This window comes from Monodelphis domestica, chromosome 3 (genome assembly GCF_027887165.1).
Source record: "Monodelphis domestica isolate mMonDom1 chromosome 3, mMonDom1.pri, whole genome shotgun sequence".
NCBI lineage: Eukaryota > Metazoa > Chordata > Mammalia > Didelphimorphia > Didelphidae > Monodelphis > Monodelphis domestica.
The window spans coordinates 189,138,101-189,152,552 of record NC_077229.1 but is presented as its reverse complement, the minus strand read 5'-3'; the positions used below and the strand labels follow the sequence as shown (position 1 = coordinate 189,152,552).

Below are 14,452 nucleotides of genomic sequence, written 5' to 3'. Positions count from 1 at the left end.
GAACTGATTCTTAGTTTCAATTCTAAGACAGAAGGTATGGTTTTTTGTTTTTTTTAAATAATCGTTTAAATAGCTATATAGTTTGCAGACTTCTTCTAAACCTTATTACTAGTTTCCCATCTGTTAAATGGGAGATAGAGAGGAGGTAGAGACTCTTCAAGTCCCATCCAATTCTATGATATAGTAATCCCTATTTCCTCCCTTGTATCTGTCCCCTTATTTGTCATGAGGAGAAATAGGGTGGGGGAGGGAGAATTTTCTTTTTCTTTAGTGAGATAGTACAGCTGTCACCCAATGCTAAATCAGGACACTGGCTCTTTTTACAGGGATACCAAAGATCCCACAGGCCTGAAAGGGGGGATCAAAAATGGGGAGGTAGGAAGGAGAGGATTCAGAGTCAGGAAGAGATTAGTTCCTTTCCTGCTTCATTTCACCTGATTTCTTTAGGAGGAGTGAGAGGCGGCGAAGGCTGTTTGGGAATATGAGATTGTTATTTTTTAAATGTTCTGACCTGCCATTCTGGGTCTGCTAATGCAGAACATGCTTCTTTGAGTTAAACCAATACCTTAAGGTTTCTGTGTTTGTCCTCTTTTTCAGACCACTTTGGCATATATCATAGCCAACAACAGCAAGAAAAATAGCATGAGGTTTGTGACTCTGTCTGCAACAAGTGCCAAGACAAGTGATGTCCGAGATGTCATAAAGCAAGCCCAAAATGAAAAGAACTTTTTCAAAAGGAAAACCATCCTTTTTATTGATGAGATTCATCGTTTCAATAAATCTCAGCAGGTACTTACTACTTTCCCTCTGCCTCAGAGAATGACCCTGAGAATTGCATGTGAAGGGATGTAGATGAACCAGCACCTGAGAGGGGACAGAGTGTGCTACACAAATTCAAGGCGATGTGTACCACCAGAGCATGGGGGAGTTTTGTTGAAGTACCTGGACTCAAATCCTAGCTCTGCCACAGCCTTGAGCAAAACATTGGCTCTCTGGGCCCTGGCTCCTCATCTATAAAATGGGGGGTTGACCTCATGATCTTTTTTGTACCTTCTAGCTCTAAACCTGTGATCTTATTACTTCAGAGAAGAAGTACAAGACCAGTCTTTCCAAATACTGTTAGGTCCAGATTTTTTCAGTTCTTCAGAATGTTATGTTTTACTGACTTGGAAATGATTTCTCCACCTGGGAATTGAAATATTTAACAAATAGGTGAAACATCAAAAGTAAAGAAGACTATTAGACCAAATTTCTGTTCTGTAGGATTTCTAACTTAGGCTTTGATTCAGTATTTTTAATAATTTATTTTCAAAAGCATTAGCATTATTTTTTCTCTTATGTATAAAGTAGCTCTTGTATATTTGTTCTTGAAGAACCTGCATTTTTTTCCCCTTTGTTCCCAGCCCTTATTATTAACATCAATATAAGGTCAGATATTCAGGTCTTTATTATTAAATTGACTGGTTTTCTGAAATAAAAACGAGTTATGGTATCACTGTCATTACATGCATTAGCAGATTGTGGAATCTCCCAGCTAGAGCCAGAAAAAAAGTGTTCTAATTAAGAATTTTTTTCTTTGAATATTTTTTATTTTACTATTTTAACCAGGGGTAAAAATTTTAAATTTAAACTGAAAGCTCTTCTCCAAATGGACTTACTTTGTAAAACAATCTTTGAGATTGGGGTTGTAGTTTGACTAAAATTTTTCATTTACATTTTACCTTTTCCACCCATGTATCAGCCACTCACCTATAACTTATAATCATGAGAGAGTTGGCAGGGCCCAAGGGAATTTAAGTTGATTTGCCCAATAGGTGTAAGAGATTTGACTTGAACCCAGCTCTTCCTGACTCCAATGCTGGCCTTCTCTTATATTTCACTGTTCCTTTATTAATAATATAGGAGATAACAATTGCATAGCCCACAATAGTTTTTGGGAGGACAACAGTATAGTTCGATAGGTTGTAAAGGAGAAAAATTTGTGAATATTAGTAAATTAGCATTTTTTTCATATATTATTCTTTGGGGAAGAAATAAAAGAGAAAGTTCTGGTTTTAACTTAATTATTCCAGTTCAACCTTGGGCTGGTATAGGAGTGGGATGGGAGGCTCCAACAGTAATGGTTAGGGAGAAAGATTACTCAGAAAAAAGTAGCATTTATGTCAAAACTAGGATAACATTCCACATTCACTAGCTTTGCTATCTATAGAGAACTGACTTCTATACATCTGGTGGCTCAGAGAGCATTTTCTGGGCTCATAAAGACAAAGGCCAAACTCATCAAACTACTGGTAACTCCATTCATACCTCACAAAGTAGAGGTGATGCCCTTAAACCCCAAAGACAAAAACGACGAAAAGGAGGTGCAGAGAACTAACTCACATAGGTTTTTGCAGGTTGTCATTAACCGGAATCAGTTTCTTCTGCTTTCCTCCCATGGCTAGGACACTTTCCTTCCTCACGTGGAGTGTGGGACGGTGACCCTGATTGGAGCCACTACGGAGAACCCTTCCTTCCAAGTCAACGCTGCTCTTCTCAGTCGGTGCCGGGTGATTGTTCTGGAGAAGCTCTCAGCAGAAGCAATGAAAACAATTTTAATGCGAGCAGTCAGCTCCCTGGGGCTGCGGGTGCTGGACCAAGGCAGGCCCACGGACTCTGTGAGCCACGGCAACAGCAGCAGCTGCAGTAGCAGCAGTTCTGAGTAAGTTGACTACGAGCTGTGGCAGGAGAACACATACAACCCGAGGAATCTCTTGGCAGGTGGCCAGAAAGGGTGGGGATGGAGGGGACGAAAATAAAAGGAGGCCAGGAAAGGAGCAAGAGATACATAAAGTTGTCCTGACTTGTATCTGCAGAAAATAATCCCCTTCTCTGGATCAGGATGTCGTTTTATAGTAGGGTTTATAGTGGCTACCTCTGTAAGTCTCATGGGTCAGTAACAAGGCCTTGGCACTTATTCTTTGCTGTGATTTCCTATGCCTGTGTCAGGGTCAGAGAAGGAAAGTGCTTTGTAAATCATAAAGCGTACTATAAATGGGAACTGCTATTATTAATGTTATTCATTACAATAGTGATGGTGGTGATAATAAAACATTTGGTCACTTAGTTTCTAAAATGCTTTAGAGAAGATTGTGAGAAACTTCAATGATCTTTCAAGAAAAACAATAAAAATAGTAAAGATTTATTAAACTCCTACTATGTGCAAGTAGTTTGCTACCACCTGGGAAAACAAACATAAAGGAGCTTACTGCGTTTTACTGGGAGAATAGAACATGTATATGGAAAAGTATAATGCAAGGAGAGCATGGTAGGGACAAAGAAAAGATCCAGACCAAGTGCTTGAGGGGAGAGTGGACACTTTCAACTGAGAGAATCCTAATTTTATTAGAAGTGCTTTCATGTGTCCATGTATTTTGTATGAAAAGGAAGAAGGCATTATAGAGAAATATGTTCAAAATAAAGTGGATCGGTGTCACACAGGCTTATTTGACCATGGAACATTTCCATGTTTGAAATATATTGATAGAACTCACAAATGCTAGTCACTTAGAAGTGTATGTGTATAGCACTGCGGTCTTGGGAGGACTCAATTAGAAGTGTCTTACACTGGGGGAAGAAATAATGAGCTCCAATGAGACCTAAGGTTCTGGGGCAGGGTGATGGGGACCAAGGAACACACCTAGCCACTGTGGTCATATTCTCCAGCTCTACAAGAAGTATTACATCAGAACTAGCATTTAAGTGCTTTCTTATAATATTCTGTGGAATACCAGAGTTTCCTAGTTCAAAGTTTGTGAAGCATACTATAGCTCTTAAATGCAATTTTAAAGAAGAAATCCTTAAGGATTTTTAAAGAATTATTTTTTTACTCATTCTAATTCCTTGCTATTCTAGAATTTGCTCTTTTCAAAAAAGATAATAGATTGAAAATGAAGTTCCACTAAACACATAATTTATTCTTTGAATTATCTTGAATAATGCTGAAATATATTTCTATTCTCTGAATGAATCTCCTAAGAGTCAGATGGACCATGAAAGAATTTCAACAAAAAATGAAATTCTAGAGAACATTCCTTTTTTAAAAAAAAAATCTTTTAATACAACCTTCAATTTCCTAAATCCTTTTTATTTTTTGAGTTTGTAATATCAGGTGTGTATATTAGGAATTTTAGGTTGGATTATATATGATTTAGAAAGTTTCCTCTTCAGGTCTTCTTCAGGCCACTGTGCCAGATACAGTATGCCCATGTATCATTTGAGAAAGTATCATGGAATATAATCTGGGCCTAGGAAGAGGTTAATTCTGCTGAGTCTGTATACCCACACAGCTGTGTTAGCGGCTGCCCCCGGCTAAGTTTTGGAGACTCTCCTTTCTGTAGGGATTAAAGTACAAGGCATAGTTTCAGGCTCCACTTGTTCAGGGTTTGGGTTTCGCCAGTCTCTCTCTGTCCCTGACCTCCCCCACTTGCTGTGTCAGATCTAAGAATTATGCTCTGCTTAATGAAAGACTTGAAACATTTTTGGCCCAGTGACCATAGGGAGGATAAGGTGGGTTCATTTCAGAATGGACACGTAATAGGATATTGACCAAGCCATGAGCAAGAAATATGTCAAACATTTTTATATTCATAATATAAACTAGTATTTAAGGGTCCACAGGGTGCTAGGTAACTGGGAATGAGCTAGGAAAGGACTTTATGTATGCTACATTGATTGTTTTATTAGCTTAACAAAAGTTTGGACTTGTAATTACTATCTCCTAGCATTTAGTATTGCTTTTCCTTCAAACATCATAGCAACAGGGAATTGTTTGAATTGTTCAAATATTCCCATTTTAAAAAAATTAATTTTAATTCAGGCTGTTTTTATCATAAGATTTGGCTTATATTCAGAAGGGGGTAGGTAATTCATTGGGATAAGATATCTTTCCAATATGTATAGATTCAAGACTGTGTTTATAACTTAATGAAAATGTTCCTTCACTATTCTAATTAAATATTAATTGTAAGGGGAAAATGATGAGGAAGGCAGCATGGTACAATAGAAGCTTAGAAATCAGCAGGCCTGGTTCAAATCTCTCTACTACTTGGGGTACCTGTTTGATCCCTTTACTTTTTGGGGCCCTGCTTTCTTCATTTTCGTAATTAGGAAGTTGGACTAGTAACCTCTGAGATTCTTTCCGACATGATCTATAATCCTATGAGCAACTGATGCAGTGCAGTATGTGTGAGCTTAGTGACAGACCCTGTAGGGAAACATGTTCTATTGTCTGTGAACAAGAGAGTTAAATGAAGGCTATGAGATTACCTTCGTTTCCTGAAAATTAAGAGAAACCACTCCAGTGCCTTTTGGAAATAGAGGTAAAAACTACAAATAATACTTCAGTTCCTGCTACTAAGAGGAAGAAAGTAGCAATCAATCAAAGGTGATTCACTTCCATCAATAGCATTGCCAGCAATTTAGATTTAATTAAATTCTTATTTTGGTTTTTTTTCTTCCTGTGAGCCCTATCATTCTTAAGCAATGCCCTGGATTGCTGTCATTAGGAGAGAAATGGAACTGATCTGATTTGTGTCCATTAGTAGGGTCAACTCAGGATGGCCCTGGTTGGCTAGTTCCTAAATTATCTAGAATCTTCTCTTTGAAGTCATTATGGAGGAGGAGGGTGATGATGCTGATAACATTTATAGCACCCTAATATTTACAAAGCATTTTCCTCAGAGTCTTTTGTTTCATTTCTAATAAGAAATGGGTAGGGAAATAAGAAATTTCCTAATAGGAAATAAAGAGATAAAACTTCTATCAGTCGATTGTACTTCTTTATGGCTACTGTGGGCACTGTAATTGTACTGGTGTGAGCACTTCTCCCACCAAGGCTGATGTTAACCTTTCCTCACCTTCTTATTCTATAATTCTTGTCCAGGTTTTCACCATAAATCCTTCGTAGAGGATCTACCCAATGTGCTGGAGACCTTCCTTTTGTTCTTATAATATTTTGGAGGTACTCATAAATCACTTGCGTTGTCCATTTGTTGTCTCTTTTTCTCATTACATGACCAACCCCACTCCTTCCTTTCCAAAAAAGTCATTCATATCCTTGAGAATGTCTTTTATGCCTCTTTATTACAAATAACATCCTGCAGCTTGGTGACACCGCTGTGTATCTTTCCATTGCTGTTTTGGGTCATTTGTCGTTTTATTCCTTCTGAAATCATTATTCATAGCCACACAGCAAAATAGTGAAAATCTTGGTGTTAGAGAAGGACTTTTACCTTATTGGGCCTTTTGGAGTCTTGGAAAGCACTAAACAGTTTCTCTAATGTGATTTAGTTTGATCACTACCCACTGTTCAGTTCTGGACGCAGTTGATGGTGCATCATATTCGTTAATTGATAACTCTCCAACTACACACCATAACTACCGAGAATTACATAGCATTTTAAGATTCACAGAGCACTTCCCCCATAGTAGCAAATTTGCTATGAGATATTTGCTAGAGATGCAATATTTGCTGGAGAATATAAACATTATCACCATTTTCAGATTAGGAAACAGACTCAGGACTTGTCTTACTTGTGGACATGTAAGTAAATTTCCCTTTGTAAACTCAGGATTTTGGACTCCCAGATTAAATGTTTTCTCAATGTGGCCAATATACAAGTTAATCTGCTTGTTTGTTTTTTCTTTCTTTCATCATGGATGGTTAGTTCAGTTTCTTTTGCACTGTTAATACATTGTATGAAGGAGAATTTTAGTGTTTACTACAATGTCATCAGAAAATCCTTGTCATTAATAGAAAGCCGTTTTGCTTCAATTTTATGTCAGTCATATTCCTTGACAAGCAGTTACTTTTGGTGAAAGTAAATCATTAACCCCATTGCATTTGAGAAGGTACAAATCACTGTTTTATGTCATGCATCAGTACCATAGATGTAAACTAATTACAGTAATAATAATGATAATATCTTACTCTGATACTAATTAGTGATACAGTACTTATTAAATACCAGCACTATGCCGAGTGCTTTGATATTATTTCATTTGATCTGCACAACAACTTTAGGAGGTAGATGCTATTATTATCCCCATTTTACAGATTAGGAAGCAAAGAGGAAAGTGGTGGTTAAGTGTTTTGCCCAGCATCACATTTGTAGTGTCTGAGATGTAGTTGGGTTCCCTATTCACTGTGTCACCTAGCAAGCTTAGAGACTAGTTTTTTACAGCAGACAGAGGGGCTGACAGCTTCCACGGCAGAGTAGGAAACACAAGGGGAATGCATTGGAAGGGGAGCCAAGGAGTGGGCTTAGGCAAGATGGGGAAACTTGTCAGCCAGTTGGAAGATTAACAGTGTTTTTGTTATTTTGTTTGAACTATTAACAGATACTTTGACCATGTTCTTTCTCCAACATTTTTATCTCTTGCTTCCTATAAAGGGTAATCATTGACTACTTCCTAGATGCAGTGAATGAAATTTCTTGAAATCATAATATAGAGCCATAGAGAATCCTGTTTATGCTGCACATTAACTCCCTTCCTACCAACATTTTGCATTTAGATTTAGGTTTTGCTTATGTTCCAGTATCACCTGAAATAGCTTTTGCCTTTTGTTCTCAGATTATGTAGTCCATTGCTAGGCAGCAGCTTTTCAGTCTTAGGAGTCTCATTAATGTATCCTGAACATTTTGATTATTTTCAAGATTGTGACTTGTTTTATTTTGAACTCCACTGGCAGAGACCTGCAAGAAAGTATGAAGTGCTTTGCTTATCTCTTAAAAATAACCTTTTGTACTGAATAATAGAAAAGAAAAAGATGTTATTGCTTTGTTTCAACACAAAAACAGTCCTAGCCAATAGCACTTCTACAGTAGAAAGAATGGACTTTGGTGTTTACCCTTTAAAAGGTGTCTCACACACACACATACACCATAAGAACTGTTATTTAAATAAAGAAAAGGTATATTAATATGCCTTAAAATGAGGTCTCCAAACACTTACAGTAGAAATAACAGAATTTAATTCATTTTCATTGCACCTCCAATATCCAAGATAATACATGGAAGATACTATATTTAGGAAAGATAGTTGGGTTTTAATTTTTTCCTTCCAGTGACTGACTTTCATATGACAGTTGTCTCTGTTCCCCCATTACTCTTTGCTTTGGTCTTCTTTACAGGTACCTCTTTGGGTAATTGCTCAATCCTTGGTGTGTAGCAGGAAGGTTCAGGATTTTAAGTAAAGCTTATGAATAGGATCCTAGCACTAGAGCTAGAAAAGGCCTATAGAAATTCTCTTAATTTAACCCCTTGCTTGTAGTGTCCTAAAAGTCACTCCAGCAGTAATTGGCCCTCTAATCTAATTTTTCCTCTGTCTGTGCTACTTCTTTTAGTTTTTATTTTTAGAATTGTTTTGATTGCTATTAACATAATTTCTACAGGTATGTCCCCCTTTTTGAAAGACAAGAAACAGTGAAAAATTCAGCATAATTGATAAGACATTGGAAAAGTCTGGAAATATGTACACTGTATGCCTTGTGGATCTCTTACCTCTGCAGAGCCATACTTAATCTTTAGAATTCATTCCATAATTGGTTTAGCTCTTTTCCAGTCAATGGGCATCTACTACTTTGTTTTTAATTCTTTGCTATTATAAAAAGTGCTGCTGTAAGTATTTTAGTGTATATGGAGATCTTCGCTTTATCAGAGGCCTCCTTGAGCTCATTTAGTTTATTTCAACTCATCTTGAGCTTTCTTAACAAAAGCATATTTTTTTCTTATATTTGCCACTCACGCCCTCTCCTTTTACATGGTAGAAGGTTTCTAAGGATGTTTAAGCCCATCCATGGAAATAGTGGTGTAATGAAACTTACTTAGTTTTGGTTTTTATTTAGTTATTTATAATTTTTATGGGTTTGATCAGAAATAATATTGAATCAGTTTGTAAAAGAAGCCAGTATCTGAAGCTCTTAGTAGGGATAACCTCATCTAATTAGCCTCAGTTAGTGTGCAGATTTTGCCTAATATTTAATAGTTCATATTTCTACCTGAATAGAGGGAGTTGGGAGAGGGAGGGTGTGGTTATTTGAAAAAAGCCTCTAAATAGTAGCAAGACAGAAATACATACTTCCCAAACAGACAGATTTATCTTCCCTGCAAGAAAGAAGGAAGTGATTCATTTTTGTATTTCCTTAAGTGAACTGAAGGGAAAAGCGGGGGACCTTTTAGATGAGTAGTAGCAGTAGGAAGGTTTCAATTTGAAACAATGGGTTTGGGTCTCTTCTGTAAAGAGATGAAAGAATCTCAAATGAATACCAAATTAAAATTCAAAGTAATCATAAAAATTGTGTTCTAAGTATTTATTCTCCTTACCCTTATATAAAATCAGAGTTGAAAAAATTCTTAGGAAGTAGTAAAGGAGCCAGGCATAACCCCTGCCTGTAATCCCTGGTATGAGGAAGCTGAGGAAATATTTGAGTTTCAGAGTTTTGAGCAGCAGTATACTGAGCCACACTAAGCCCATGCTAATTCTGGCACCAGGATGGTAAGCCCCTGAGGGAGGGGTCTGACAGGAGGTACCAGGCTGTGTAAGGAGGGGTAAACTGTCCAGGTCAGAAGAAGAACAAATCAAAGCCTCGGCTAGCAGGGGCATTTTGGTCCTGGTGTAGCTGCTCCACAGTTAGCCTGGATGAAAGGCAAGTCCAGGCTCCCATCTCCCACCTGCCCACCCACTCAACCTGAAAAGCAGCAAAGGATCGGCAAAGAAAGTGACATGCTTAGGTCATCGAACACAAGCCTTAAAGCTGAGGGCATAAACTTGAATTCCAACCTAAGTGAGAATTTTCAAATTGGGCATACTGGAGAAAGTCATTTTGAGTTTTTGTAAAAGACCTGTGCACCCAAGGAGGTTATAGACTTGGAATGTTAGAAGTAAAGGGTCATTTTGAAAATAATCTAATAGACCTAAGTGTTGGGTAGGACTACTGGGTCTGAAAATTCCTGAGTTCAAATCCAGCCTTAGTTTTTTAGTGTCTTTGTTGCCCTGGATGAGTCATTTAGTCTCTGCCTCAGTTTCCTCAACTATAAAATGGGGATAATATCACTTACACCAATACACACATGGTTGTGAGGATCAAGTGAAATGATATTTGTGAAGGATTTAACATTTAATAAATATTTTATTGATTGAGTCATCACATCAGCTAGTAAATGGCTGGGAGATGGGACAGGGCAAAACTTGAACCCAGCTCTTCTGACTCTAAATCTAGACCTTTCTCTGCTAGGACACACTACTTCAAATCAAGTAAATAATCACCAGGTCACCTTTTTTTTTTTTTGCCCTGGCCCTATCTCTCTGCCCTCTCCTCTTGCAAAGTGTTCTTAGTGTAGGTAGTTTCTATTATTGTGTCTTATTTATTTGTCAGTTGTCATTACCACCAGTGATCTGATTTTATTACAGGAACAGAAATGCTGACAGATTTATTTGTGTTTTAAAATACTTGTTCATTTTGGAGGGGGTGAAATTTGGAATGAAAGACTATCACAGATTATAAAGAAGAATGAAGAAATGGCAACTTTGTTTTTAGCATCATTGTTCTCTGATTTTATTGAAGGAGTTTAATTGTGCCTGTGATTTGTGTAACCCAAGTAACTGGACAAAGAACACAGCAGAACATATACTTTGTTGGGTTATGTGATTCATGGGTTCAAAATTTAGTCTGTGTTTGTACCTGCTCACTGAGACAAATCCAACCACTCCCCTCTGGCCAGCCTGTGTGATAGTCTTTCCAGACTGAGCCAGGCCTGTCCTCAACTGATGTCATCCTGTTCATTTCTAGAGCAGAGCTGAAGCTTTTACAGCTTGGAGGATTCTCTAGACCTTCTAGGTGGCACTTCAATAAAGACATATACTTGTCTTAAAATTTTTTTTAATCCAACCAGAGATTCTATTTTTAAGTGTTCTGAAATTTTTAGTAAAAAAAAAATTTACAAAATTAAAGGAATTGTGAACTTTTAATATGAGAATAAGAATTTTGAGACCATTTTCCTCTTTTGGGGGAGGGTCATTTTGTTTTTTATTTTACATAAAAGATACAAACACCCCTTTTTCTCTAGTCTTAATTATAGGATTTTATAGAAAGCCAGCTATGGAGTTATATAAAGACCTGAATTCAAGTCTTGTTGCAGACACTGAACAAGGCATTTAAGTCCTTCATAACACCGAACAATTATTAGATTCTAAATTTAAGAGAATGTTCTGATCTGTGTTAAGAGAGGGACAGTCACATTCAGTAAAAAATTATTTAAAAAATTAATAATATAAAGTGTGGGAAACAACACTGCCTTTTTTAAAAATATGGGGTAGCTATAAGGTTATTTTTATTGGGGAGGTAACATCATGAGTGCTGTGTAGAAGAAAATGGCAAAGCCCTCCAGTATCTTTGCAAAGAAAACCCCAAATGAAGTCACTGAAATGAATGATAGGAGGTAAAAAAACTGCCCTTTTGTTACAGCCCTAAGTGAATGTTCCTGTTTGCCTCTCCCCTTAGGAGCTTTTAAAAAGCAAAAAGGCATTCAGTTCCATTCCCTTGCTTGTAATTTAGTGGCTCATTCTAAGTGTATTGCAGATTTAAAGTCAACTAACATAGTTGGCTCTTGAGGAGTTACATACTAATTATTCAATTTGAGGTTTATCAAGGCACCTTTTCTTTTCTTTCTTCTTCCTCTTTTCTGGCCATTTTACTGCTTTTCTTCTCTAGTTATGCTGAGGTAGAAAGTAGAAATCCATTTTGCCACTAGTGGAGGGATCCTTCAGGTAATTTGCAGATTTTTAGTGACTTTTTCAGGAATAAGTGAGAATTGACTGTACATAATTAGAATGTGCTTTTTAAAAAAAATTATTGATGTGTTTTGGTTTTTTAATTTTTACATCTTACTCATTTCCTGATCTATCCCCACATAGAACAACCCCTTCTTGTAAGAACATTAGGCAAAACCCACTGCCCTAGCATCTGGCCACATATGCAACACTGGATCTCAATAGTTCTCCGAGCTCTGTGCTTACACTACACACACATAGGTATATTCCTTCCCTCCTAGAAGCTATACTGGTTATTGCATTTAATCTTGAAATCAACTGCTTTTTTTGTGGTGTTTTCATTTGCATTCTCATAGTCATTGTGTGCATTGCTTTTTTGGCTCTGCTAACTTTGTTCAGTCTTCCTGAGTTTCTCTTTGTTCTTCATACTCATCATTTCTTACAGCCCAGTCGTTTTCCGTTGCCTTCATAGACCATGATTGGTTCAGTCTTCACCCAGGCAGAAGATACTGTGTTTCCAGCTTTCTCATACCCTTTTCTATTAGCTTGTGTTCTTACAGTGCAATATCTAGTTCTGATCCCTAGAGCAAAGATTTTCTTTTGTCTCATATTCAGTATCTATCATTCTTTTAAAAATTATCTTTCAGAAACTGTGGTAGCACATATTGGGTGAGGAATCGACCCCCAATCTTTGAAAAAAGCCAGTTGAGTGGCACTCAGTGTCTGATGTGAGTATTCTCTTCAGCTATTTGTTGATCGAGATTGAGACATATGGAAGGAGAAAGAATAATTGCTATTGAATGTGCCATTTGTTGCACATTCTAGTATGACATTTGTTACAAACAGGACCATAATCGGGCCAGATGACTGAAAACTTTGGCTATGGTAAAGGAAGGAGCCAGGCTAGAATCTGGGGGATCTCAAACATTTCAGTCATAAGAATGACAGCAAATGCGGTTCAAATTTTTTAGTCTGGCATTTCAGATCCTCCACAACCTGATGCCCTCCTGCCTCTCCATGCTTATTTCATACTGTTCTCTTCTTTGTATTTTATATTCTAGTTAAGCTGGACTAATTGCCATCTCCTATACGTTTTCCATACTTTCTCTCCCACCTGCAGTGTTCTCTTCTTCCCTTGCACATTCCATTCCCACTTGTTTACATCATTTTCATCCTCTAGAATCTCAGCTCAGATGCCACCTCTCCCATGAAACTTTCTCTGATCTCCCTTTCCTCTTATGATCTAGTGCCTGTCGAACCTCACATGGTATTTATCATGTGTGATTCTTCTAAAATAGTTTTTTTTCCTGTCACCTTAGCCTACTAGTCCAAAGCTCCAGCAGGGCCAGAGCAAAGTTATTCTTTTGATTTCCAGTGCCTAGAAAAGTTCTGTGCACGTGGGAGATTGTAATAAATGTTGGATGGTTTAATTCATATAAATGGGGCCATAGATTTAGACCTAGAAAGAATCTTCTAGGTCTTCTAGCCAACTTTCTGGTTTTACAGTTAAGGAAATTAATGCTTCCACAGCAGAGGGGAACTACTGGAGTATAGTGGTCAGTATTTAAGCCCTACTCACTATTTTAGGTTTGAGTTTTGTTTTTGTTTTGCTTAACTATTTTTCTTTTTTCTTTCTTTCTTTCAAAGAGAAGGTAGTGAATGGTTTTTTCAGAAATGAGTGGGTTTTTTAAAACATCAAGAATTTTAAGCATCAGTATTTCAAAGCATCAAGAATTCCTTTACAGAGGGGAAATACATATTTTCAGGCCAATGAATAAATCACAAGCATGTTAGGGGAAGAAGGACACTCAGGAAGGAAATAATGGACTTTTTTTTTTTAAAGGTATCTTCAGGGCAGTTAGGTGGCCTACTAGTTACAGAGCCAGACATGGAGACAGGAAGTCTTAAGTACAAATCTGACCTCAGAAGCTTCCTAGCTGTGTGGGGCAAGTCACCCATTGCCTAACCCATACCACTCTGCCTTGGAACTGATACTCAGTATCAATTTTTAAGGCCAAAGGTAAGGGTTAAATAAATAAAATGAAAGTCAGCACACTGTGTGTCATGGTAAATAGTTGGGCCTCTGAGTTCAAACCTGGTCTCAGATGTTTACTCTGTGGCCTTGGTTAAGTCACTTAACCTCTGTTTGCCTCCTTTCCTCAACTATGAAACAAGAATAATAACAACACATACCTTTCAGGGGTGTAGAAAGGATTAGATGAGAAAATATTTGTCAAAAACTCAGCATAATACCTGGCACATAGTAGGGAATATATAAATACCTATTCCCTTCAAAAAGAAAAAAAGAATTAACTAAGATTGACTGTCCATGAGTATATTCTATATCCAGGAGCTGATGGTGATTCCTGGTCAAGGATAGGATCTTAATTTTGTGTTTTTAGTGTAGCTTCACATTATGTGTCAATAGCTACTTTGAGTAAAGCTCTGAGGCAGTAACCAATTATCCCCATTAACATGGGGTCTGTTTCATGGACAGAAAATGGCAAACTCAAACCTAGAGTTGTTAAATTGTTTTTTTACTTGGTTACTCTCCAAACGCAGCTAGCGATGCATCAGAGCAGTGATGAGCTGTGGTGTCCAAGTTTATCATCATCAGTGTCCCTGTCTCTTCTTTGCTTGG

General features: G+C 37.4%; 2 protein-coding genes across 3 annotated transcripts in view; one reads left to right on the top strand and one right to left on the bottom strand.

The window, feature by feature from the left end:
- Positions 1–2,514, bottom strand: part of MYLK4 (myosin light chain kinase family member 4) — a 156,095-nt gene extending 153,581 nt beyond the window's left edge. The window contains exon 1 of the mRNA XM_007488057.3: positions 2,383–2,514. Within this exon, the coding sequence (XP_007488119.1) occupies positions 2,383–2,438 (56 nt within the window). The 5' untranslated portion in view covers positions 2,439–2,514. The remainder of the gene's footprint in view (positions 1–2,382) is intronic.
- WRNIP1 (WRN helicase interacting protein 1) overlaps positions 1–14,452 on the top strand; it is a 40,122-nt gene that overhangs the window by 15,174 nt on the left and 10,496 nt on the right. The window contains exons 2-4 of one of the 2 annotated variants that reach the window (XM_007488055.2): positions 598–789; positions 2,445–2,701; positions 12,459–12,539. In XM_007488055.2, coding sequence (XP_007488117.2) covers positions 598–789; positions 2,445–2,701; positions 12,459–12,539 — 530 coding nt within the window. The remainder of the gene's footprint in view (positions 1–597; positions 790–2,444; positions 2,702–12,458; positions 12,540–14,452) is intronic. The other variant, XM_007488056.2, reaches the window with a different exon arrangement.